The sequence below is a fragment of the Papio anubis genome, chromosome 5, assembly GCF_008728515.1.
Source record: "Papio anubis isolate 15944 chromosome 5, Panubis1.0, whole genome shotgun sequence".
NCBI classification, from domain to species: domain Eukaryota; kingdom Metazoa; phylum Chordata; class Mammalia; order Primates; family Cercopithecidae; genus Papio; species Papio anubis.
The window spans coordinates 50,470,152-50,494,164 of record NC_044980.1 but is presented as its reverse complement, the minus strand read 5'-3'; the positions used below and the strand labels follow the sequence as shown (position 1 = coordinate 50,494,164).

The window sequence follows — 24,013 nt, the reverse complement described above, 5'->3', positions numbered from 1 at the left end:
AAGAGAGAGCTATTCTCTTTTCTCTTTTGCTTATTAAACTTTCCGCTCCTAAATCCACTCCTTGTGTGGCTGCATCTTTGATTTTCTTGGCATGAGACAACGAATCTCAGGCATTACCCCAGACAAACAACACTGCTTCACCACCTTTTCTCCTCCCCTTTTATGTGACTGGACAGACATGTAAACAAGTGAAGAAAGAAGGAAACTGCCAATGAGCATATGAAAAGGTGCCCAACATCACTAATCATCAGGGAAATATAAATTAAAACCATAGTAAATGGATAGAATTAAAAACAGCAGTAACACCTAGTAATGGTGAGGATGTGGAGCAAACAGAACACTCTTATAATGCTGGTGGCTATAGTAAATGGTACAACCATTCTGGAAAACTCTTTGGCTGTTTCTAATAAAAAGTTATACCCTACGTTCCAGCAATTCCACTCCTAAGTATATGCCCAGAAAAATGAGTCCTTGTGTTGACCAAAAGACTTGTAGTAAAATATTTGTAGGAGCTTTGTTCAAAATCTGGAAACAATCCAAATGCCTGTCAATAGGAGACTACAAAAACAATTTGTAGTTATTCAAATGACACAATAAAAAGAAACTATTACACAAAACAACATGGCTGAATCTCACGGCTATTATATTGAACAAAAGAAGCCACATATAAAAGACAGATACTCTATGATTCCATGTAAATGACATTCAAGAACAGGCAAACCCAATTCATGGTGATAAAAATCAAAATAGTGCTCTGGGCCAGGAAGTTGACTGTAAAGGGGCAAGAGGAAACTGTCCAGGGTGATAGAAATGTTTCACATCTTGATTTAAGTGATGGTTACAAGGAGCATACATAGGTAAACATTCAAGCTGTACATTTAAGATTTGGGCATTTTATTGTAGGCAAATTTTATTTCAAATTTAAAAAATTAACTTTCCTAAGATCACACAATTAGTAATGGGATTCAAACTTTGGTTAATCTGAGTCATTTCACCAGAGTAGATTTCATTTTCCTAGTGAATTACATACACAGATGAGAAAACTACAGGTTTGTTACTATTTAAATAAGTGATAGCATTATTCTCAGTACATATTTATAGTATCCACACTATGATAAACTGAACTTATTTTGGCACGTATACCTTCTAAATTCTACTCCAAATGATAGTGTTTTCTTTGTGGCATCATAGCAACAGTAATTCTGTTTATAAAATTGAAATAATTATTGGAACCAAGCTTTCCACCTACCCAGATGACTGCTAGCCCAATAAAATATCTCAGCTGAAGAACAAACATGTTAAGATGAAATTGCCAGAACTTGTAACTGCAACAGTTAACTGGCATGAACACATTGGGAAGTATTCTTAGCTGATTGGCATAAGTGGATTATCATGAATAAATCTCCCGTGATGGCACACTTGATGAAACAATTGCTAGAGGAGGTATATAATAAGATGCCAAGATGGTCAATTAACAAGTATCACTCTTGCTGTATGATATCCCAAGGGCAAATTATATCATAATAGAGATTCAACCACTAGAGTTGGCAAAGTGATCACTGACTTCTCAAGAATCAACTCTCTAAAATCGACAAAGCAGTTATTGTAATACCAGAATAAGACCTGAGCATTAAAATCCAAGTGCACCAGCATTCAGCTATGATACCGAGCCTCTTAATACGATACCGATACAGGGCTGCCTCTTAAAAATACTTTATGTAACTGCATGGACTTTGTGACTTCATCAGATGGAGATGTGGGGGAAAAAAATCTAGTTACTGTCTTCCTTTTACACATAAGCAAATCAAAGCCTAAAGCAGGTCATTGATACGCTAGGTACCACACAAGTCGGCAAATACAGCCAATGTTAAAGCTACTCCATAGTTGGAGTAACCTTACCTTGTTATATAGAAGCAGCTTCTCCTGCTACCCATAATTTTAAAAAATATTTTAAAGTGCTTTGATTTCTGTTGAGAATTCTTCAATCTCCCACATGGTAAGCCTCATCCCAAAACTAAAATTAAAACCAAGTTAAAATATCCAAGATGGTGGGATCGTAAGTTCCTATGTTCAGAAGGAGAGGGAAAAGACTTTTGTTTCTGAAAAAAGAATCCCACAGAAATATGAGACTCTACATCCAGAAAACTCTGATGGAGACAAAAGAAATCTTTCAACTCCTACAGAAAAAATATATTCCAGATGACCTACTTTGATGATTTGATAAACATCCCCCAAATTAGAGCAAAACAATTAACGGATCACTTAGGTAAAGATCTAAGAACTGGGACAAATCTCATTGGCTCACTTCAATGTCCAGCGTCAGTGTCTCCACACGCCAATCCCTGTTCCCCTGTCCCCTTCTGACATGGAATCCCTCACGGCACCATCTGTCTCTAGAGCAGGGGTCAATGTGCAGTTCTCGGCTCCTTTGAGTGGGTCTGTTAATGGATTTCAAGGAGGTCAAAGGTTAAAGCCCCTGCAATTTTATGCAAAACTTGGTTCTATAATTTATGTGACCCAAAGAGATCAGAACTGCTATTCTAAAGTGAAAGCCCGAGGAAAACCCGCGGGGCCAGCGCAGCTGCGCCGCGCCCCACCGTGCCACTCACCTGGGTGTGGCCAGCCCGGGCTCCCGGGGCAGGAACCGCTCCGTGACTCTCAGCTCAGTCCCCCATCCCCCGGCCAACCTCTCGCTCCGCCCCTGGGAAGCCTCCCGCCGCTGGCTGGGAGACAGTCAGGACCCCCAGGTCAGGGCCGCCCGTGGGAGCCCGCCTCCGCGAGCTCGGGACGCGCGGGCGGAAGCAGCTTCGACGCGGCTCATCACACACAGCCAGCCACCAGCCCACCCGCCCTGCGGCGTTCTCCCGGCCAGGGCCCCAGGACATAGGAGACTCCCTTCTGGATTGTTTCATGCTGGAGGTACTAGGTTCGCGCTTCGGTGTGGAACGGGGAATCTAAATCCTACAGTGAGCATAAGCACATACTGGCAAGTCGAAGTTTTTAGAAAATGCTTTAGAAAACGAAATACCACACTATTTTCAATACACTAAAAAAATCGATGAAGGCCACACCAATCAAAATGAAAAAATGACTGCTCCCAAGTTAGGGCACTAACGAGAGAGAACTACGTAAACCAGCACAAGTGTGAAGCTATGGGGAAGGTGCGAGGAGAAAACTGAGCACTGCTGCTGTCCTATATAATAAAAATGTTATCAAGGCCAGGCACTGTGGCATGTACCTGTGATCCAGCACTTTTGGAGGCCAGGAGTTCGATATCAGCCTGGCCAACACAGCAAGACCCTGTCTCTATTAAATAAATAGGGGAAAATGTTCTCAGCGCAAACAATGAAATTAGAAAAGACATATCTACTCCACCCCCAAGATCCCAGGGACTGGTGGAGTAAGTAGGTTATCCATCCTGTGTGAAATCAGGTACCCCCTGACATTCCTTCCCCACTATATCAACATTATTCCCAAACTCTCACATATGTAGCTGGTGTTTACGATTCCACATTTTGAGCTTCCTTTTAGCTAAGGCCACAGTCTTTCACTCCTATTAAAATGCAAAGAATTCAAGGAAAAGTTAAGCCTTATCAGTGACGTCTCAACCTCTGCCTTCTCTTGAGAGCAGACCTTGAAATAATTAGAAAAAGGGCACTAGATTCTAAGGGCTGAGGGGAAAAGTACAAAAATGGAAGAACTTGCAGAATCTGATGAAAGCTGATCTTGAGTTGCATTAAATATACCAAAAGGACCCTTACAGTGGTTAAACTTACATGATTTTTTGACTTTATGATGGTGTAAAAGCAATATGCATTCAGCACAAATCGTACTGTGAATTTTGCTCTTTTCCCAGGCTAGTGGTATGTGGTAGATGGAGACTGTGATGCTGGGCGGCAGCCACCAGACACAGCTTTTAGCCAGCCACAAGACCGCGAGGGTAAACCACCCAAACTCTACTGCGTTCTGTGTGGATGCCCAAGTACTTATTCTTGAGCCTCACCAGAAGAGGAATTGATTGCCCTGTCACCATGGCATCCCTGTCATCCAGCAATTTTAGATGTTTCAAACATTCTTCAGCCCAGTGTGCTTTCAGTTGTGTACATTAATGGTGAGTGCCCACATACAACCAGTTTTTCACTTTCAGTACAGTATTCAATAAATGAGATATTCAACACATCTATGAAATAGGCTTTGTATAGATGAATTTGCCCAACTTTAGGCTAAGTGTTGTCAGCACGTTTAAGGCAGGCTAAGCTATGATGTTCAGCAGGTTTAGGTGTATTTAATGGATTTTTGGCTTCCTGCTATCTTCGACTTACAGTGGGTTTATCCGGATGTAACTCCATTGTAAATTGAGGAGCATGTGTATATACAACATATAAAATGATTAAGGCTTAAGATTTCTGACACCAAGCAGCAGAAAAACAAACGATCAACATAAGACATGATTTCTTAGGTGAAATTCCAGGAATTTAAAAAGTACTAGTGAAGCAGAAAATTCACTATTATTAAGCAACATTTAAACATATATAGACCGGGCGAGCTCTGGAGAATTAAAAACAATTGCTAATTAAAGGGTTGAAAGTAAAAAATATATACTAGAATACAAAAGATGAAAAAAACAGGAAAGATACAATAGAGAATTCAGCAGTTCTAGAATCTAATAGAAACTCCAAAAACAGAGAACAGAGAAAACTTGGGGAAAAAAAATTATCAAATACAAAAAACACTCCTAGAGACCAAGAAAAAAAAAAAAGACAATTTTCAAAGCACCCTGAGTACCACACAAAATTAAACGTCCCATTCATCATAAAATTGAAGACGACCAATATCTTTTGGGATCTTTTAAGAAAATTAACATTGAACCTGGGAAGGTAATAGGAAAAAGGCATGATTTGTCTCCCAGAAAAACAAAAAAACACTTGGGTAAACAAATTGCTCAAAAAGTGTGTGATCCAAATTCAAAGCAAATTGGTATGTGGAATGGCTTTGAGCAGTTTTCATTTGACCCTGACACTTCCCATTCTCTCCGCAGACACAGAAGTCATAAAATTAGGAAGATAGTAAAGGTGAGGCAATCAAGACTGTTAATTGGCCCATCCAGTGAACAGTATTTATATAAACTCTGGCTTTAGATTTTCAATTTTAGAATCTGTGGATATAAGGGAGACTTTATGGTAACAGAAAATGCAAATGTTAACTTGGGATATGTGAATGTGCAGTTTACAGATGTTATGACATACAAATAGAGGACAGGAAAAGGTGCCTTTAAAATCATCTCACACAGTATACTTCTAAGGCGAGTCAGAGATTTGAGTTAAATCTTTATGTATCAACGTCAACAGATGTCTGAAGTTGGTGAGATAAAAATACAGGTTGAGCATCCCTAATCCAAAAATTCAAAATTCCAAGTGCTCCTAAACCTGAAACCTTGAGCACCAAATGTGATGCCACAGATTGTCCACATGGGTGACAGAGATAGTGACACCTTAGTTTTGGGATGGCTCAAGGTACACAAACTTTGTTTCATGCACAAAATTACTTAAAATATCAAAAATTATCTTCAAGTTGTACATGAGGTATAATGAAACAAATGAATTTCATGTTTAGGCTTGGGGCCCATCTCCAAGATCTCTCATTATATATTATGCAAATATTCCAAAATAAAAAAAAAATCTGACATCTGAAATATTGCTGGTCCCAAGCATTTCAGATAAGGGATACTCAACCTGTATATGATGGCCGTGAACAGAAATGGTTAATAGTTGATTGTTGGATGTGGAATGGCCATTTGGAAGGGGAGGGGCAGAAGAATATTGCTTTCTATTACAAATGCTTCTATGGCATTTTATTTTCTAATTTATGCATGTTACTTTGATAACTTCTAAAGAGATGATTCAAACCTATACCTACAAATGAGGAGAGTAATTAAACATAGGGACATTTACAGTTCATCTGTAATGGTGGTAGATGTATGATACATTTCCTTTCCTTTTTTGTATTTGATTCAGTAACACTACTAGGTAATCTGACAAATCAAGCAAAAGCTGAAAAGGAATCAGTTCAGAAGGAGCAATCTGTTTAAAAAAAAAAAAAAAAAGCAATGAAAAAAATGAGACAAGACTGGCCTATACTCTTCCTAAATGAAACTAGAAAATTAAGACACACAGATATTACAAATAACAATCTAAACACCTTCATTCATTTAGCCTTTCCCAGAAGTGAGATAACAGAATAAAACTGAAATATGTCCTGTATTTTTATTAACTGAACTTCTTTTTTTGAGTTTCTATGTTCTTTGCATTCTTCTATTAGTATATCCACATATACAGAACATTGATAACCACTGTGGTCACAGTAGTATTTTTCCTTGTCTATTTTTCACTATTTTTCATGTAGGCAACTAATCCTTCCTTGAGTGATCAAATCAGATTCCTTTTTGATTTCTGTTCCTTAAAGTCAACCCTTCAAAGGGTTAATATTTAACTATTAGTTTTAATATTTTATAATTCACATGAAGTTAATTTTGAATACGGCATGAGGCAGCCATCTACCCAGTTATCCTAACACACTATCTGTTGATATGCCTTCCTTTTTCATATGTGATGCCTCATTTATTAACTAAATTCCTATAACAAGATATACATCAGGGACATGTCACTTTGGATTGTTTAGGTGAACGGTAACAATACCAATCATTTTTGTTGCCCCAGTATCTACACCTCACTGGGTCTTAAATATTTGGGTTCGTTCATTTAACAATTTATTAAGAACTTCGGGCTGGGCGCGGTGGCTCATGCCTGTAATCCCAGCACTTTGAGAGGCTGAGGAGGGCAGATCACGAGGTCAGGAGTTCGAGACCAGGCTGGCCAACATAGTGAAACCTGTCTCTACTAAAAATTAGCTGGGCACAGTGGCGCGTGTCTGTAATCCCAACTACTCAGGAGAGGCTGAGGCAGGAGAATTGATTGAACCCGAGAGGCGGAGGTTGCAGTGAGCCACAATCACGCCATTGCACTCCAGCCTTAGCAACAAGAGCAAGACGCCATCTCAAAAAAAAAAGAAACTTCATCTATTCTAGGCATAGCAAGTTCAAGATATATAATGGAAAATGAAGAAAGACAGGGTTCTTTCATCAATCTTAAAATATGAATCGAAAATTTATGGAAAGAGTAAGCAGCGTTGTTTTTTGTTGATAAATGGGTTTGAGTCCTCAGATTAATTTTCATTGCCACATCTGTACAGTAATGTATTTTATAATTAATATTTAATTTATGTAAGACTTTGTTCACTGCATTGGTTACACAAGACACAAAAAAACAGTTTCAAAAATACAGGAGTGTGGGCTAGGATGTGCAACAAAGAAAAATTTAAAGTGCTGATGGAAAACTTAAGGGAAAAGTGTTTCATCCTTTATTTCAAGGAAAGATTGTATATTATAAAAACAAACATTGTTATGCCATTGAGTACAAAGCTCCCATCACAAGCATTTAACCATTTTCATCATGCATCTGATGATCTAAAAATCAAAATCACTTTGAAAGGCTTAAGTATTCTACTGTTTCTTAAAGATTATGTTATCACATTATAGTGACACACTACTGTTTTAAAGACTCAAGTAAAAATGAGACCCAGTAATTTTTAACCAAAAGTGTATCATACCCTATTTACTTGTTTTATAAGATCAATAAACACTATAGTAAGACTTGGCATTTAAACATTAAACATGTCTAAGCCCCCTGAAGAATATACCAGAAATAAGAAAGACATTTAGAATGCTTTAATATTTCTAGTTAACACCGTTTGAATCAGTAACTGCATTGTTGTAAGTTTTAGCATCTCACATAACTAGTCAGTAAGGATTTTTTTTTAAGTGTAGGAGTGAGAATACAAGGACAGGAGCTATGAGAATGTCACGTTTTATACTTCTGTTAAAAACTCAAAAATCAAAACTATTTTCTTCTCTGCATCAAAACCACAGACTTGAAGGATGTTTTGGCTTTAATCCCATGACTCATCATCTACTGGGTTGGGAGCTTGTGAAGAAGAAAACCCAGCTGTGTTCAAACTGCTCTTGCCCTGGTAATTATTTAAAAAAAAAAAAAAAAGAAACAAACATTTAATTTTATGACAGCTTTAAAGTTACATCACTCAGACTGAGACCAAGGACTCAAAGTATCTATCATGTCTTCCCCAAATACACAAATAACTTTATTCTCACTAAATCTGATTCACCTGAAAAAAGGCTCATGTCAAAGCAGGAAGTCTAAATTGCACAAAATGTTTCAATAAAAATATTTGTTAAGTCAATACTTTTTGACAAGTGGGGAAAACTTAATGCACTACACTCAATGAATCAGCATAAATATTTAATTAGCATGTTCATTGTTTCTATATAAAGGTGGTGCTCAGTCTATAAAAACCTGACATACCAGAAAAGACTTGTAGCCTCATGGCTGGCCACAGTGGCTCATGCCTGTAATCTCAGCACTTGGAGGCTGAAGCAGGTGGATCACTTGAGGCCAGGAGTTTGAGACCAGCCTGGCCAACATGGTGAAATCCTCTGTTACACACACACACACACACACACACACACACACACACACACACCCCAGCTGAGCATGGTGGCACATGCCTTTAATCCCAGATACACTGGAGGCTGAGGCACGAGAATTGCTTGAACCTGGGAGGCGGAGGTTGCAGTGAGCCAAGATCATGCCACTGCACTCCAGCCTGGACAACAGAGCCAGACACTATCTCAAAAAAAAAAAAAAAAAAGAGAAAATAAAAGGCTTGTAACCCCAATAGGTCCTGTATTTTATATTAATTATTAATGTCAGAATTCAAAAATAATTCCATCAGAAATTTAAAAGATTCCAAATTAAAATTTAAAATCTGGGAAAGGAGACTGTTTAGGCATAAATCTCAAAGTTAATTCCTGACCTTTAAAACCAAAAATATGTATATACATAAAATGTTGATGAAATAATAAAATAGCTACCTTCCAGGCTTGATTATTAAATATTATAGTTACACCTCACAATATTAAGCACAACATTTACAAAGAGTAACCAGAAGGTAAGTTCTGAATTTTTCCCTTCTACTAACCTTTCTAGTATCAACTGATGCAAACACGTTTCCTCTTGTACTACCGCTGAAGCCAGGAATGTATGTACTAAAGGCAATTTCTTCCAACCATGCAGGAACATCCTGTTGAGCCTTTAAAAAAAATTGACTTCATATGCAACATAAAGTCTTAAAGATTGGAAAAGTTTACTTGTTATATATATATGCATAAAATGTCTACTTTCAACAACGAAGTAAGAAAACTACCCATTCCATTTTAAAAGTTTAACTTACATCTGTCAATACTTTTACTAGAGGCTGTGCTAAGTGGTTATCCGATTCAAGATCAAAAAAGGAAATAGCTCTGCCAGTATTCCCACAACGACCAGTACGCCCAATTCGATGAACATATTCATCAATGGTAGAAGGAAGATCAAAATTGATAACATGTTGCACATTTTCAATATCCAGCCCTCTGGCAGCTACTGAAGTAGCAACAAGAACTGGGCACTTCCCACAGCGAAAATCTCCAAGAGCTTGCTCCCGCTCTCTCTGTTCCCGATCACTTGAAAGAAAAGAAAGCATGTTATTAGAACCACTCTTAAAATCATTAAAGTGAATCATTAAAGTTCAACATACAAATTTCTTTTTAGTAATAGTAAGAATAGCAGCATTTGGCTGGGCACGGTGGCTCACACCTGTAATCCCAGCACTTTGGGAGGCTGAAGCAGGTGGATCACAAGGTCAGGAGATCTAGACCAGCCTGGCCAACATGGTGAAACCCCATCTCTATTAAAGATACAAAAAATTAGCTGGGCGTGGTGGCATGCACCTGTAATCCCAGCTACTCGGGAGGCTGAGGCAGGAGAATCACTTGAACCTGGAGGGGCAGAGGTTACAGTGAGCCGAGATCGTGCCATTGCACTCCAGCCTGGGCAACTGGGCGAGACTCCATCTCAAAAAAAAAAAAAAAAAAAAAAAAAAAAAGAATAGCAGCATTTAACATTAACGTTCACTTCTTATATACCAAGTAGTATACTAATTCCTTCCAAGCTACCATTTTATTTAATCCTCACAATAATACTTTGAGTTGCAAAAATTATCTCCATTTGCAAATGAGGTAAAGTAACAACTAATATGTAGAGACAGAATACAAACTCAAGTCTGACAAAAATCAAATCCTATTATAATCTCTATGCTTTATAGCCTTAACATAAAATATAAAACTACTTGATTAGAAGGCTTGCTTAAAAATATATTTTTAAAGTATAATTTCAGAATACCATATACTATGCAATATTTTAGGATCTACTAATAAAGTGCCAATAAAACTGTATTAATATGACATTTTAAAGCACTCCAATTTTAAAAAGTCCTAAGAAAGATTACATTTAGCAAAGGAAAAACTTGATATGGGGCCAGAGATCCTTAAGTGAGATCTCTTGAGAAGTTTCCACTTCTTATGTTGAGGCTATCTAAGGCAGACCTTTATCTTACCCACCACAACCGCTTAGTTCTAAAAACTAAGAATGAAGACGAAAAATACTAGTTTAGTACTCCTGGGTATTACCCTTTTCCTCATATAAAGGACAATAACAGTTTATATCTGAGAGAATTCTGAATCCCAATCCTAGGATTGTATCATATTAGTTATATAAACTGATGTTTCTTAAATACCAAATAGAAGTCATTCCCCTAATAAGAAATTATATTCATCTACTCACCCATGAATACTTGTAGTTGATATTTTTTCTTGACAAAGAAAAGTTGCAATAAAATCTGCTTTTTTCTTAGTTTCAACAAAGACCATAGTTCTTTCATCCCCTACAAGACAAATGAAATTATTAATAGTCAAACTTCAAAATCAGGAAATGAAAAATAAAGCAGGGGTAGGAGGCAGTGCTTGAACAGGAAACTTTGTCCGCCACTGTATTTATTACCAGCACCACAGCCGGACCTGGTACATGAGAGGGACTCTAATTCTAGAATGGATGTCAAAGACACAAGGACTGTTTTCCTAGTTTAGGGATTTAAAAAATTAGCTCGTCCTTCCTCCTCCCAGGCCAACACAAGAAGTAGAACCTTAGGGAAAGGTAAGTCATATCTGCCTGCCAACTCTTAGTAGTATAAAATCGTCTTAGTCCTTTCCTCCCCTCCATTTCCCTCACTCTATAAATGATTTTTGCTCTCTGCCTCTCAAGATAATCCAATCTTTCATTCTCCTGTGATTGCCCGAGGTGTTTACAATAGTGGCATCTGACCTGGGGCTGCTTAATTCTATATAATCAGTGTTCCAAATATTATCTCTAATTCAAATCCCTTCATTCCCAAAATATTTTACAGATTAAAAAATTAAATGACAGCCTTATCCCAGGGTCTTAACTTGTTAAGGAATGTTTGTTTCTTAAAATATTTAACCAGTAGAAATTCAAGCATGGGCCGGAGATTTTCCCACACAGGGAATTTCCCTATAAAATGTTAGAGAAGAAAGATAATTTATAGCTTTAAAGCATATACAAATGTATTAGTGTTCATAATCACTCTCCCCATTTCTCTGTCAGCTCACATCATTTATTCAGCAAATATTGAGTGCCAACTAGATGCCTGTCAACGTTTCTGTTGGATATACAGAAATAAAAGCCCCTGCTTTCACTATGGGGAGGCAAATACATATTATGCATTTAGTACTAAAAAGGAAAAAATCAGTAAGATAAAAGGTCCAGAGATGATTACTTTAGATACTTTAAGATAGGCTTATTAGACAGGCCTACTTTAGATATCCCAATTAGATGGTATCTTAGTAAAGATTTAATAAAGATAGTGAACTGTGCAGGTATCTAGGAAAAGAGCTTAAGGAAGAGGGAAAGACAAGTCTAAGCCTCTGAGAAATGGGTGTTCTTATACTCATCAAACAGAAAAGAGATTCTAATGTGGTCTCCACATCCTGGGCAGAGGGAACAGCAAGTACAAAGGCCATGAAGCAGAAGTCTACCTGGTATATATGAGGAAGAGTAATGGGCCAAGTGTGGCTGGAGTAGGGAAAGCAATAGGAGATAAAGTCAGAGAGGTAATGGAGGCCATATCATAAAGGGCCTTTATGGCTACTGAAAGAACGTTTTTACTCTAAGAAGGGAAAACATGGGGTTTCGAGCAGAGAAGTAACATGATCTGATCTTTAACTGAGGATTTAAAGGATTCTACATATAATTTGATGGTACAAGAGGATTTTGCTAACAGAAGAGACGTATAGTTTGAGAAAGAAATCAAGAGTGACTCCAACATTTTCTGTTTGAGCAACTGGAAAAATGGAACTAACATTAACTGATATAGGAAGACTACAGGAAAAAATCATTTAGAGATGATATTTAAGCTTTAGATATCTATTAGATGACCAAGTAGCAAAATCAAAATGCTAACTGGTTCCCATAACAATGAGTTAAATCTTTGAATCGTGGTCCTTTTACATTTATTTCAGAATGATGATTTTATGTTTTATTAAAAATTCTGTTTCAACAGTTCCAGAGGTCATCCAACAAGACGCCCAAGGCTAAAACGGATTCATCTGACAGAGCCACATACATAGCACTGCTGAGCAGCTCAAGCCCTGGTCTTGTCTTTCCTTGGTTCCCAGTGTGAACTGCAAGTAGCAATAAAAATTTAACTCTGCTGATTCTATTTCTCTAGTTTTTCCCTACCAATTTTGTATTTGTTCTAGGTCAGACAATGAGCTGTTTCCCATTGGTGGCAGCAATGACTGCAAATTTAGCTTTATAAGACTATCTGATGATCTCTTTTGGGTGAAAAATGATAGAGAATCAATTTTGTTGGTCTATTTCTGTGTGTATTTGCCCCGTGAGCCAAAACCAACTAAGAATATAAAGAATTCTGGCTTTAGTTACTTGATCATAAATTTTTGTATTTCTGTGTTCACTCCTGATATGTGGCTGACGTGGTGGAACTGAGGCTATAAGTTATCTATGTGCCTGTAATTCAGAAAGGGTTTTATCATTATGTGAAATCAGTTGTGAATATCCTACAGAGGTGTTTTTTTTTTGTTTGTTTGTTTGTTTTTTTTGAGATGGAGTCTCGCTCTGTCACCCAGGCTGGAGTGCAGTGGCGCAATCTCGGCTCACTACAAGCTCTGCCTCCGGGATTCACGCCATTCTTCTGACTCAGCCTCCCGAGTAGCTGGGACTACAGGCGCCCACCACCACACCCGGCTTATTTCTTTTGTATTTTTAGTAGAGACAGGTTTCACCATGTTAGCCAGAATGGTCTCTCTCAGTCTCCTGACCTTGTGATCCTCCCACCTCAGCCTCTCAAAGTGCTGGGATTATAGGCGTGAGCCACTGCGCCCAGCCCCTATAGAAGTATTAACACATTAAATTACAAAGTCTCTTAAAGGAAGTCTATTCAAATTTGTTTATAAAGATGAACAGAAGAGAAATGTTATCGAGGTAAATATTCCTAAAATATCAGAAAGTAAAGAAATTGAACTTGTAATGCTCTAAACTTTTGAAAAATATAAACTATGTTAAACTTTTGAAAAAACTTATTACAAGAATCAGAAACATTTGAAGAATCCAAGTTCACATAATTAAGTGAAATCTTTGGTAAATGAGACTAACACCTTTGCTTTAACAAGAAAAAAAAAAATCTTTTCCCCATTATCAGTGTTAAATTTAACACACTTATTTTACTTGGGTTTGTTTTTCCTAATGTATAGAGGTTTACCAGCGAAATAAGCTAGTATTATTCCTCCATGATGTTTAAGAGTATGAAAATGGAAATCTGTGTTCAACTAAATTTAGTCATTTATTCAATAGTATTTATGTTTTGAAAAATATCATCTTGAAGGTAATTTCCAAAATCTTCAGGTAACTGAAAACACTAGACAATGCTTGTGTATGACATCTCCCAGTTTCCCATCTCCCTGCTCCCAATTTCCTTTATGAAATAGAAGTTACTATAATTAAAAGATATAATTAACATAAGTGGTTGCAACTACGCCAGGAATAACAGTGACAGAAATAAAAACTGTAATTGCTTTTGTTTCAAGGAAAAAAAGTAGTTTAGTGGCTTTTAAACATTTTGGTCTGTGTCACCTTTAAACTCACAAAACATTGACAATCCTGGAGTTTTTTGTGTGTGTTTTGGTATTTACTATATTAAAAATTAACACCTAGATAACCTTTAAATAATTATTTGAACAATATTTGAATATTAAAATAATTCTTAGAATAATCATGAAAATTATTTTTACCTTGCAGACCCCATTAGAGGATCTTAGAGAATCTGGGGGAGACACATTTTGTCCTAAAATGTCAGTTTGTTCCAGAACATTGAAAAAGCACAATGAAAGATAAAACTTGGAAACTGAATTTTATCGGCTTTGATTTATAACACTTGGGTCAAAATAAGCTATAAAAGGTGTTAATATTTTAGCAAAGGTCACTCAGTTTTGATGGAATTACTTTCTTGATTTACTGTTTAATGCTTTCACTTATAATATGAGGAGTTTTTTTTTCCTCAGAGCCATTACACTGGAGAAAAAGTTATTCTTTACCCTCCTTGTAATCAGCCTAGATCGCAGAGATTCTGTTGACTTTATTAGGTCTGATTGTTTAAAAAAAAAAAAAAAAAAAAAAAAAGACTAAAGGGGAAAAAAAGAAGAAAAAAAGACTAAAGAGAGAAGGTTCCCTATTTATGAAAGAGCTGTGGTTATTTACAACCATGTTAATTTCTATGTTCACTTCTAAATGTTTTATTGTCACTTCAATTAAATTGATAACCAAATAGTTTCTCTCATACCCACGAATCCTACAATCAAATATTCAACTCTCCTCTGACAACTCCTTCTGTCTTTTTAAGATCAAATTATAAATTTAGAAGAAGAAATTCACCTAGAAAACTTTTGAGATTTCTCAGAGAGAGCCCCAAGAAAAGCACAAAGGTTTATTATTTCACCTTATAAAACAAGGGATTCTAGAAATTACTATTTTTTAAATGTATTACTATTTAAGAGTTGTATGGTAAGAGTTGTCAAACCAGAAAAGACTACACTTTTCCAAGATTAAAGAGAATACGTAAAATATTAATACATATTAATACAGGTTCAGCATTCCTAACTTGAAAATCCAAAATCCCAAACTTTTTGAGTACTGACATGATGCTCAAAGGAAATGCTCACTGGAGCATTTCAGAGTTTTGGATTAGGGATGATCAAGTGACAAACATACTGCAAATATTCCAAAAGTTAATAAAAAAAAAAAATCTGAAACATGGCCAGGTGTGGTGGCTCACACCTGTAATTCCAGCACTTTGAGAGGCCAAGGCAGGCGGATCACCTGAGGTCAGGAGTTCGAGATCAGCCTGGCGTGGTGAAACCCGATCTCTACTAAAAATACAAAAATTAGCTGGGCGTGGCGGCAGGTGCCTGAAATCTCAGCTACTCAGGAAGCTGAGGCAGGAGAATCGCTTCAACCCAGGAGGCGGAGGTTGCTGTGAGCCAAGATAATGCAGTCGCACTCTAACCTGAGAGACAAGAGTGAAACTCCATCTCCAAAAAAAAAAAAAAAAAAAAAAAAATCTGAAACACTTCTGGTCTCAACCATTTTGGATAAGGGATATTCGGCCTGTATTTTTTTTTTTTTAAATGTATGCTTTATGGGAGTCCCTCATGATTTGTAAATTCCCTCACCATCCAAAGTATGTTTTTACCCTCAGGAGAAACACTGTTCAAAATTCTATAAAGTAACTCTATGGAGTTTCCCTATCTTTATCAAAGTCCTGAAGGTACGCTGCCTGATGCAACAGTACAGTGCTGCCCGTTATAATTTCACTTTTTAAAACGTCTATAACCTTACTTCTTTCCTAACTTGAATCTAGCATCTTCTCCAGTGGTTCTTCACTAGAGATGTACGTCAGACTTACATATGGCATTCTGTAAAAATATAAATGTCTGGACCCTATTTCTACATCTACAGGTGAACTCAGTTCCCATTTTGTCTTTCATTGTGCTTTTTCAATGTTCTGGAACAAACTGACACTTCATGACAAAGTAAGTCTTTCCCAGAGTCTCCAAGATCCTCTAAAGAGGTCTGCGAGGTAAAAACAATTTTCATAATTATACTACTAGGTCTATTTACTTTATATTCTTGATATGAAAAATTACATCTGTCCATTTTCATAAACAGGTTTCTTCTTTGAAAATAGGCTTAATCAGATGTTTTGCCTAGTATTTTTTTGAATGGCTTTATTACCTTTATTTTGCATGTCATAGAAAAAATTTTATCAGTAGCATTATTCTTATTATGAACCCTCCTCAGACCCTTGATATTTAACAATTACTGGTAACAAATTTACCATGATCATTAAATCTGTCATCTTCAGACAGCTTTTGTCTTCTTTAGATGCTTGCCCAAAGGCTGTGCTGTAAGCTATATAGATCAGAGTCTATATCCTAAAGGAGAGACTCCAAGCCTTGTGAAGTACTATTAATACTTCAAAGAACAGAGTCTTGGGTACAAGGTTCTGAAGTTGACTGCTTTGACAACTTTTAGACCCTATCACTGGACTGAGTGAGATTTCCAGGACTAGACAGAATCATGCAAGCTGATCCCTAACATATACAATGAAGAATTACATAAGGACTGAATGAGCTGATGGAGAAAATCTCTCTGTGGTCATGTGTTGGCAATACTGTTAATATTATTTTAATATTCTATTTTCTGGATATAAGAAGAAGCTTTTTGTCCTCTTAAGCTAGCTGTCATCTACACATTTTAGTAGACTGCTTTTGTAAACTAAAATCAAACATTCTAAAATCGTATCTGACCTTGCATCTCACTGACACCCCATCCCAACCCAAATTCAGATTTCTTAACTAAGTCTCCTTACTTTTCATGGTAGTTATCTGCAACAGTTAAATTAATCTGTCTGCCTCCTTTAACCAAGATATAAGTGGACAAGTTACCTGTGCAACTGACATCTCACCTGGATTTCATATTTGAAAACGGCATAGTAGGTACAACCAGATACTTTTTTTAAGGAACGAAGGTTGGCTTTCCTTATGGAATCAGTGCCTACGAAGACCTCCCATATAAGCTGGCCTGGTGCTTGTCTTACACAGCCCAGTCTTGGAGATTTTAAGGAAAGCCATACACTTCCTGACAGGACATGAACCACAGGAAATACGGGGGACCTTTAGTAGAGTGAAATTCACTCCAATGTATACCTACTGCAGGTGAAACCTAGTAGAAAGAGTTTCTGAGACTTAGTTTCCTATCCCTTAGATAGCAAATAATCAAGGATTTTTAAAGTTCAATCTGACATTCCTTATGAAAACTTCCAGACAAAAGTTAATTTTGTGACTTTAGTAAAAGTCAATACTGTACAGCTCTAGATTTGCAAAACAAACTGAAGGAGGCCTATTTATTGTTAATGAACAATCTTGCTGCACCCATGCCAATAAGCAAGCCAAACACAAGACCAAACTTCTTGTCATCAAGACTCTCTCTGAGATTATTATGGTCATGAGGTAGATATAGGCTGTCAGAAAACATTATGGAAGAATTTGAATTAAGCAAAAAAGATCACTGTCTAGCACACTCTTTGTGCCTTCTATAGTCTTTTTCATAACTGTTGCAATTGACAGCAATGCCAATGACTCTCAGTAAAAATGCAAATAAAGTTTTCCCCTGAAATGTAATTGATTATTGCATTTGAATAATGACCAGTTTTACATCTATCTCTTAAGTTAATTTTAGCATTCCTAATTGCCTAAACCAGGGGTGTCCAATCTTTTGGCTTCCCTGGGCCACATTAGGAGAATTGTCTTCGGTCACACATAAAATATGCTAACACTACTGATAGCTGATGAGCTAAAAAACAACAACAAAACAAACAAACAAACAAACAAAAAAACTCATCATGTTTTAAGAAAGGTTATGAATTTGCATTGAACCACATTCAAAGCTCTCCTGGGCTGCATATGGCCTGTGGGCTGTGGGTTGGACAAGCTTGGCCTAAACATACATATATTTTTTGAATTCTCCTTTTGACTAGCTGTAACATCTTACTGGTTCCTTTGGTAACTAAAGAGCTCAATAAATTCTTTGATCCATGTTGACTTAAAATTATGAAAAAGGCAGTTTGGCTATACTACTCTAAAATAAACCTATATATTTAAAGGCAAAAGGAAAAAAATAGCATAATTAAGTGAAAGAGTAGAAAAAGAGATAAATTATATGAACAAAAATTTGTATAATTTGATGATATACTGGATGGATATTACATGCAAAGTTAAAAAGAGATCAACTATGAACACTAAACCAAAAAAATATTTCACAGCTTAAATAATACAGAAGTATATCAATAGTGCTCATATATAATACATTGACCTTTTCTCAAGGGCAAACCAGTACTTCTGAAAAACTCTCCTTTTGGATTATTTGCAAAATAAACTTTATCCCACAAACTCATATATAAAAAAATCTTGGCCGGGCGCAGTGGCTCATGCCTGTAATCCCAGCACTTTGGAAGGCCGAGGTGGGCAGATCACGAGGTCAGGAGATCAAGACCATCCTGGCTAACACGGTGAAACCTTATCTCTACTAAAAATACAAAAAAATTAGCCGGGCATGGTGGTGGGTGCCTCTCTATCCCAGCTACTAGGGAGGCTGAGGCAGGAGAATCGCTTGAACCTGGGAGGCGGAGGTTGCAGTGAGCTGAGATCATGCTACTGCACTCCAGCCTGGGCGACAGAGCGAGACTCCATCTCAGAAAAAAAAAAAAAAATCTTAAGGTGCCTATATTAGAAATACGTTCTAACTTCAGCAAACCATATAGTGCTCATCTCTTCTGCATTAGCAGCATCGACTTATGGTGGGCAAGTTACTTGACCTCTCTATATTTGTTTCTTCATCCCCAAAACGGGGATCATGAAAAAATCTACTTCATAAGGTTGTTTTGGGAATTAAATGAGCTAACACATGTACAATAATTAGAATGGTATGTGGCCCATAGCTATTATTATTTTTATATGCTATCAGTGTATATTATGAAACACTTGATGAAGCCAACCAATAAAATTTCTCAAACTCAAGATGAGTATTTGGTTTTTAAAAGTTTTTATAAAACTCAGCACAAACTAAAGACTAGAAGCCTGTAAGTGCTTTTAAAGTCACCTTTCCATTTTTTCTTCTTGCTCATTATTGGAAATTAAAAGATGAGCCACCTTCACACTCCTCTGTCTCAACACTGACATTCAAGCTGAAATGCAAGTACTAAAATGGAGGGTGTGGATGGGGAAAGTATAACATATAAGTAGATCTAGCCTGTGAGGTAATCAGAAGGTATTAAAATGAACATATTTAAAATTTTTGTTTCCAGTCTCAAAATAAGGCTATCTTAAACAACCAAACTAAAAAAACAAGACTTCAAAAATAAAAATTGGGCCAGGAATGGCAGCTTACGCCTGTAATTCCAGCACTTTGGAAGGCCAGTGTGAGTGGATCACTTGAGCCCAGGAGTTCAAAACCAGCCTGGGCAACACGGTAAAAACCCCATGTCTACAAAAACTAAAAAACTGGCTGGGCATGGTGGTGCATGCCTGTAGTCCCAGCTACTCAGGAGACTGACGTGGGAGAACTGCTTAAGCCTGGGAGCTTGAGGCTGCAATGAGCCGTGGTCATGCTACTGCACTCCAGCCCTGGCAATAAAACAAGGCTCCACCCCAAAAAAATAAAAATAATAAAAAGTAAAATTGGGGTGAGTACAGTGGCTCATGGCTGTAACCTCAGCACTTTGGGAGGACAAGGTAGGAGGATCGAGGCCAACAGTTCAAGACCAGCCTGGTCAACAGTGAGACCTCTATCTCTACAAAAAAATAATAAAGAATTAGCCAGGCATGGTGGTGCATGCCTATAGTCCTAGCTACTTGGGAAGCTGAGGTGGGAGGATTGCTTGAGGCCAGGAGTTTGAGGCTGCCGTGAACTATGACTACACAATTATTTCAGGCCAGGCAACAAAGTGAGACCACATCTCTAAAAAGATAATAAAATAAAAATAAAAATTGATTAGGGGAGTAGAGGAGAAAAAAAATTTCCCACAGATATTGCGAAGGAAGACAACTAGATCTTAAGCCCCTTTTAGCTAAAAAGTTATTCAAATCTATGAATTTGGGAAGCCTTAGGTAGCAAGAACTAGGAACCAGAAACAGAAAAACAATCTGCTTTTGATGGAGTAATAGTGTGATGTAAACATGTGTCACTACTAAGCCTTTCTAGTTTCCTAAAACAAAAAATAGATATACTTCTGGTGGAATAGTTAAAACGCAGTCTCAAATCCTTCCTATTTTCAAACTTAATGGTGGAGAAAGGCCTGTATTTTTATATAATTTACCCAGAAAACTGAATCATAAAATTTTTTATAAAAGAGCTTTAGAGGGAGAGGGAATTCAAACAAACTTATTAAAAGTCAGACCAAACAATTCTTTAGTGATTTTTAAAAATTATTCATTAAAAAATACCATGACAAAAAATGTATCAACATAAGATACCTATGTTTCGTAGAATTTCAACAAGTTTTTCTCTTTTTGAGAACTGGCCAACTTGGAGAACGGTCTGCTGAACATCTCTACATGCTCCACCCACTTGTCCAACAGCAACAAACAGATAATTCGACTTTAAAAACTCTGCAGCCAACCTTGAAAAACAAAAGATTATTCTTTAACTTATCCTCTTCTCCATTAGTATCCATAATATCCACTGAATTCCTGTAGGTGTTATCTCAATATTAATCAGACAGCAGATTACGACAGCTATAAGATGGTTGGTTACTTATATCACCCAAGTACTATTTTGAAAGATCAGTATAAAATATTAGGATTTTGCAAAATACATAACTACTAGAGAAAAAGTTTGTCACAGTATGTATATGGTAATTACAAGTGGATTTGCTATCCATGCAAAACTATATAAAATATGTGTATAACACTTAAAAAAAGCATGAACTAAAAGAAATACATTGCAATAAGCAGGAATTATTTTTTAGTAAAAACTGAAATGTAAGCCTAAGGCACAAATTCTGTTCTCCACTCATTGTTTTTATGTATGCTATTATTAGTTGTTTTCTGAAAATATTACCTATTAAATTACTCTACTTCAAATGAATGATTTCAAGCAAATCCAGATCTTAGGTCAGTGCTCTCTCTGTCGTGACACACATAGAAAGTAGTATTTGCAAGGCACAATTGGGCAAAACAAGTGAGACATGATGAAAGGCCCAGGGACATAGTGGAATCAGGATAGGTGTGCCTGCCCCAAAGGTTAAGGGTATCAATATCTTGACACATAGTTAACTCACTATCAGCATGCAACTGAGAAGTCTTGCTTTAGATCACATAGAAACATGGGGGAGTGGACAAAGTTGCTAATGAGAAAGATGAGTTTTTAGGGATAAATGGGGAGGTTCAAATCTCTCTTCAATGCTTCTCCCTCCTATGTAGCAGTCCCTTATTTACCAGCTGGCTCCTTCATGAAAATAGCTCAAATTCAGCATATCCAGAATCTTAATAAATCACTGCTTCTTCTTTCTCCTTACTTCATCTCTTATCATAAAAGCAAAGCTTTTTTTTTTGCCTTCTTTTAGAGTCACTCTCTCACCCAGGCACAAAAGTTAAAATCATCTGAAATTCTCCATCATTCTTTTCATTCACTAAAACTACAGAGTGTTTTGTGTCATGTGTACAAGGTACTGGGAGTAGAAAGATGAACATTAGCCTATGAGGTGATCACATCAAGTAGGAAAGATATATTTAAAAACCTACAATTTTAGTGTTAGAATAATGTTTACTGAACACTATGTTCCAAGAAATGTACAAAGTGACTTAAATAGTTTCTTTCACAAGATACACTGGCAGGAAATGGATGAAATGATTTAGAAAAAGCCTCAAGTTTGAGGCGGGGCACAGTGGCTCATGCCTATAATCCTAGCACTTTGGAAGGCCAAGGCGTGTGGATCACTTGAGTCCAGGAGTTTGAGACCATTCTGGCCAACATGGTGAAACCCCAAATCTACAAAAAATAAAAAATTAGCCAGGTACGTATGCGCACACCTGTAGTCCCAGCTACCCAGAAGGCTGAGGTGGGCCTAGGATGGCTTGAGTCAGGGAGGTCGAGGTGGCAGTGAACCATGATTGTGCCTCTGAACTCCAGCCTGGGCAACAAGAGTGAGACCTTATCTCAAAAAAAAAAAAAACAAAAAAAAAAAAAAACACAGTCTTCAGGTTTGAAGCTTCATCTAGGGAAGCAGCAGGCAAGAATGTGGAACACTAACGATTGGGGAAAGGCATTCTATGCAGAAGGAAAGAATAAACAAGCACAAATAATGAGAAAAGTAAAATTCAGCTTTCTCAGCCAAGAGGAAATAGCTCTAGTAGACTAGAAACACATGACTCCAGGTAAGAAAGTAGCAGGTAAGCCTGAGATTATCATGTGTTAAAGAGTTTAAAAATCAGTCTATGAAGATGGAAAGATATGGGAAGGTTTACTTTAAATAAATGTCTAAAAGAATCAGATTTTATTTTGGCATTGCCACTAATGCAGAAGTGACACTAGAAGCAGGGAGACAGGTTAAAAAGCCACTTCCAGTGAGCAGGGCAAAACTGATAAGGACCTAAATTAAGGTGGGAAATAGAGAAGAAGCTAACAGATATGAAATATTTTAGAGATTACTGCTGTAATAGTTAATACTTGGTGTCAACTTGACTGGATTGAGGGATGCCTAGATGGTCAGTGAAAAACTGTTTCTGGATGTGTCTCTGAGGGTGCTACCAGAGGAGACTGACATTTCAGTTGGTAGACTGGGAGAAGAAAGCCCACCCTAAATGTGGGTGAACACCACCCAGTTGGCTACCGGCACAGTTACAACTGAAAATAGGCCATGAGTGACTAAGAAAAACACCCAATGTTTCTGGAATTCGAATTCAAACAGAAAAACAATTCCAGGAAAAAAAAAAAAAAAAAAAAACCCCCCGCCCCCGCGCATACGAACCCTGACCAATCAGAGTGAGACACCTTGCTCAGGCCATGACTAGCCCCAATCATCTCGCGCCTCAAGCTTTGTTTGAATTTCGCGCCTAAAGCTTTGTCTGGGTTTCGCGCCTCAGGAGTTGCCTTTATAAGCGGCCTGTAACCAGCACTCGGGGTCCCTTGGCCATCCTGATGCACGGGGGACCCTAGTGCGCTAGAAATAAAAGCGTCTCTCCGCTGTGATCTCGGAGTTGAGTGGTCTCTCGCGGCGACCCCTGCCCAAAGTGGAACTTTAACTTAGGTTCCAACATCTGGGGGCTCGTCCGGGATTTGGGGTCATCCAGGGACCCTCGACCTGTCTGGCGGAGACCTCGCATGGCCCGGGCCACCGACTGCTGACCGGACGGACAGACTCTATCAGGTACTTTCGTTTTCATTCTGTCTTGCTGGCTTATTCTGGGAGTACCTACCGAGTAATTATTATGGGAAAGGGGGATGACGCGTCTCGCACCTTCCCACTTTACGCCTCGGGGACGCCTCTGGCGTTGCTCGGAGGGAAGGCTGACGACTACCTCCTCAAATCTGAAGGCAGGTCCTCCCTGCCGTCTGAATCCTTTGTGAAACTGTGGCGCCTTTCTTTGGCCGCGCCTCCTCTGTATCTGTTTGGTCTCTGTTTATGTTGTTGTCATTTTGTTCATGTGTACAAGCCTCTGGACAGAACTATGAGACAGACACTGACGACTCCTCTATCTTTGACCCTAACCCACTTTTCTGACGTTCGAACACGTGCCCACAATCTCTCTGTGGAAGTCCTGTATGACGCATGGAAAACCTTTTGTTTCAGCCCGAATGGCCTGTTCTCCACGCATGGTGGCCCCGGACGGAACTTTGACTCATCGACATTTTTGCTA

At 37.7% G+C, this 24,013-nt stretch overlaps 2 protein-coding genes across 3 annotated transcripts in view; both read right to left on the bottom strand.

The window, feature by feature from the left end:
• IL31RA (interleukin 31 receptor A) overlaps positions 1-2,694 on the bottom strand; it is a 98,505-nt gene extending 95,811 nt beyond the window's left edge. The window contains exon 1 of the mRNA XM_009208434.4: positions 2,610-2,694. The gene's annotated coding sequence lies outside the window, so the exon portion shown is untranslated. The remainder of the gene's footprint in view (positions 1-2,609) is intronic.
• A 4,699-nt stretch (positions 2,695-7,393) lies between these two features.
• The window catches only part of DDX4 (DEAD-box helicase 4), a 99,680-nt gene continuing 83,060 nt past the window's right edge, over positions 7,394-24,013 (bottom strand). For both annotated transcript variants that reach the window (XM_009208425.4, XM_031666169.1), the window contains 5 exons: positions 20,630-20,775; positions 10,794-10,893; positions 9,364-9,634; positions 9,112-9,222; positions 7,394-8,082 (listed from right to left, as the gene is read on the bottom strand). In XM_009208425.4, coding sequence (XP_009206689.3) covers positions 8,005-8,082; positions 9,112-9,222; positions 9,364-9,634; positions 10,794-10,893; positions 20,630-20,775 — 706 coding nt within the window. In that variant the 3' untranslated portion in view covers positions 7,394-8,004. The remainder of the gene's footprint in view (positions 8,083-9,111; positions 9,223-9,363; positions 9,635-10,793; positions 10,894-20,629; positions 20,776-24,013) is intronic.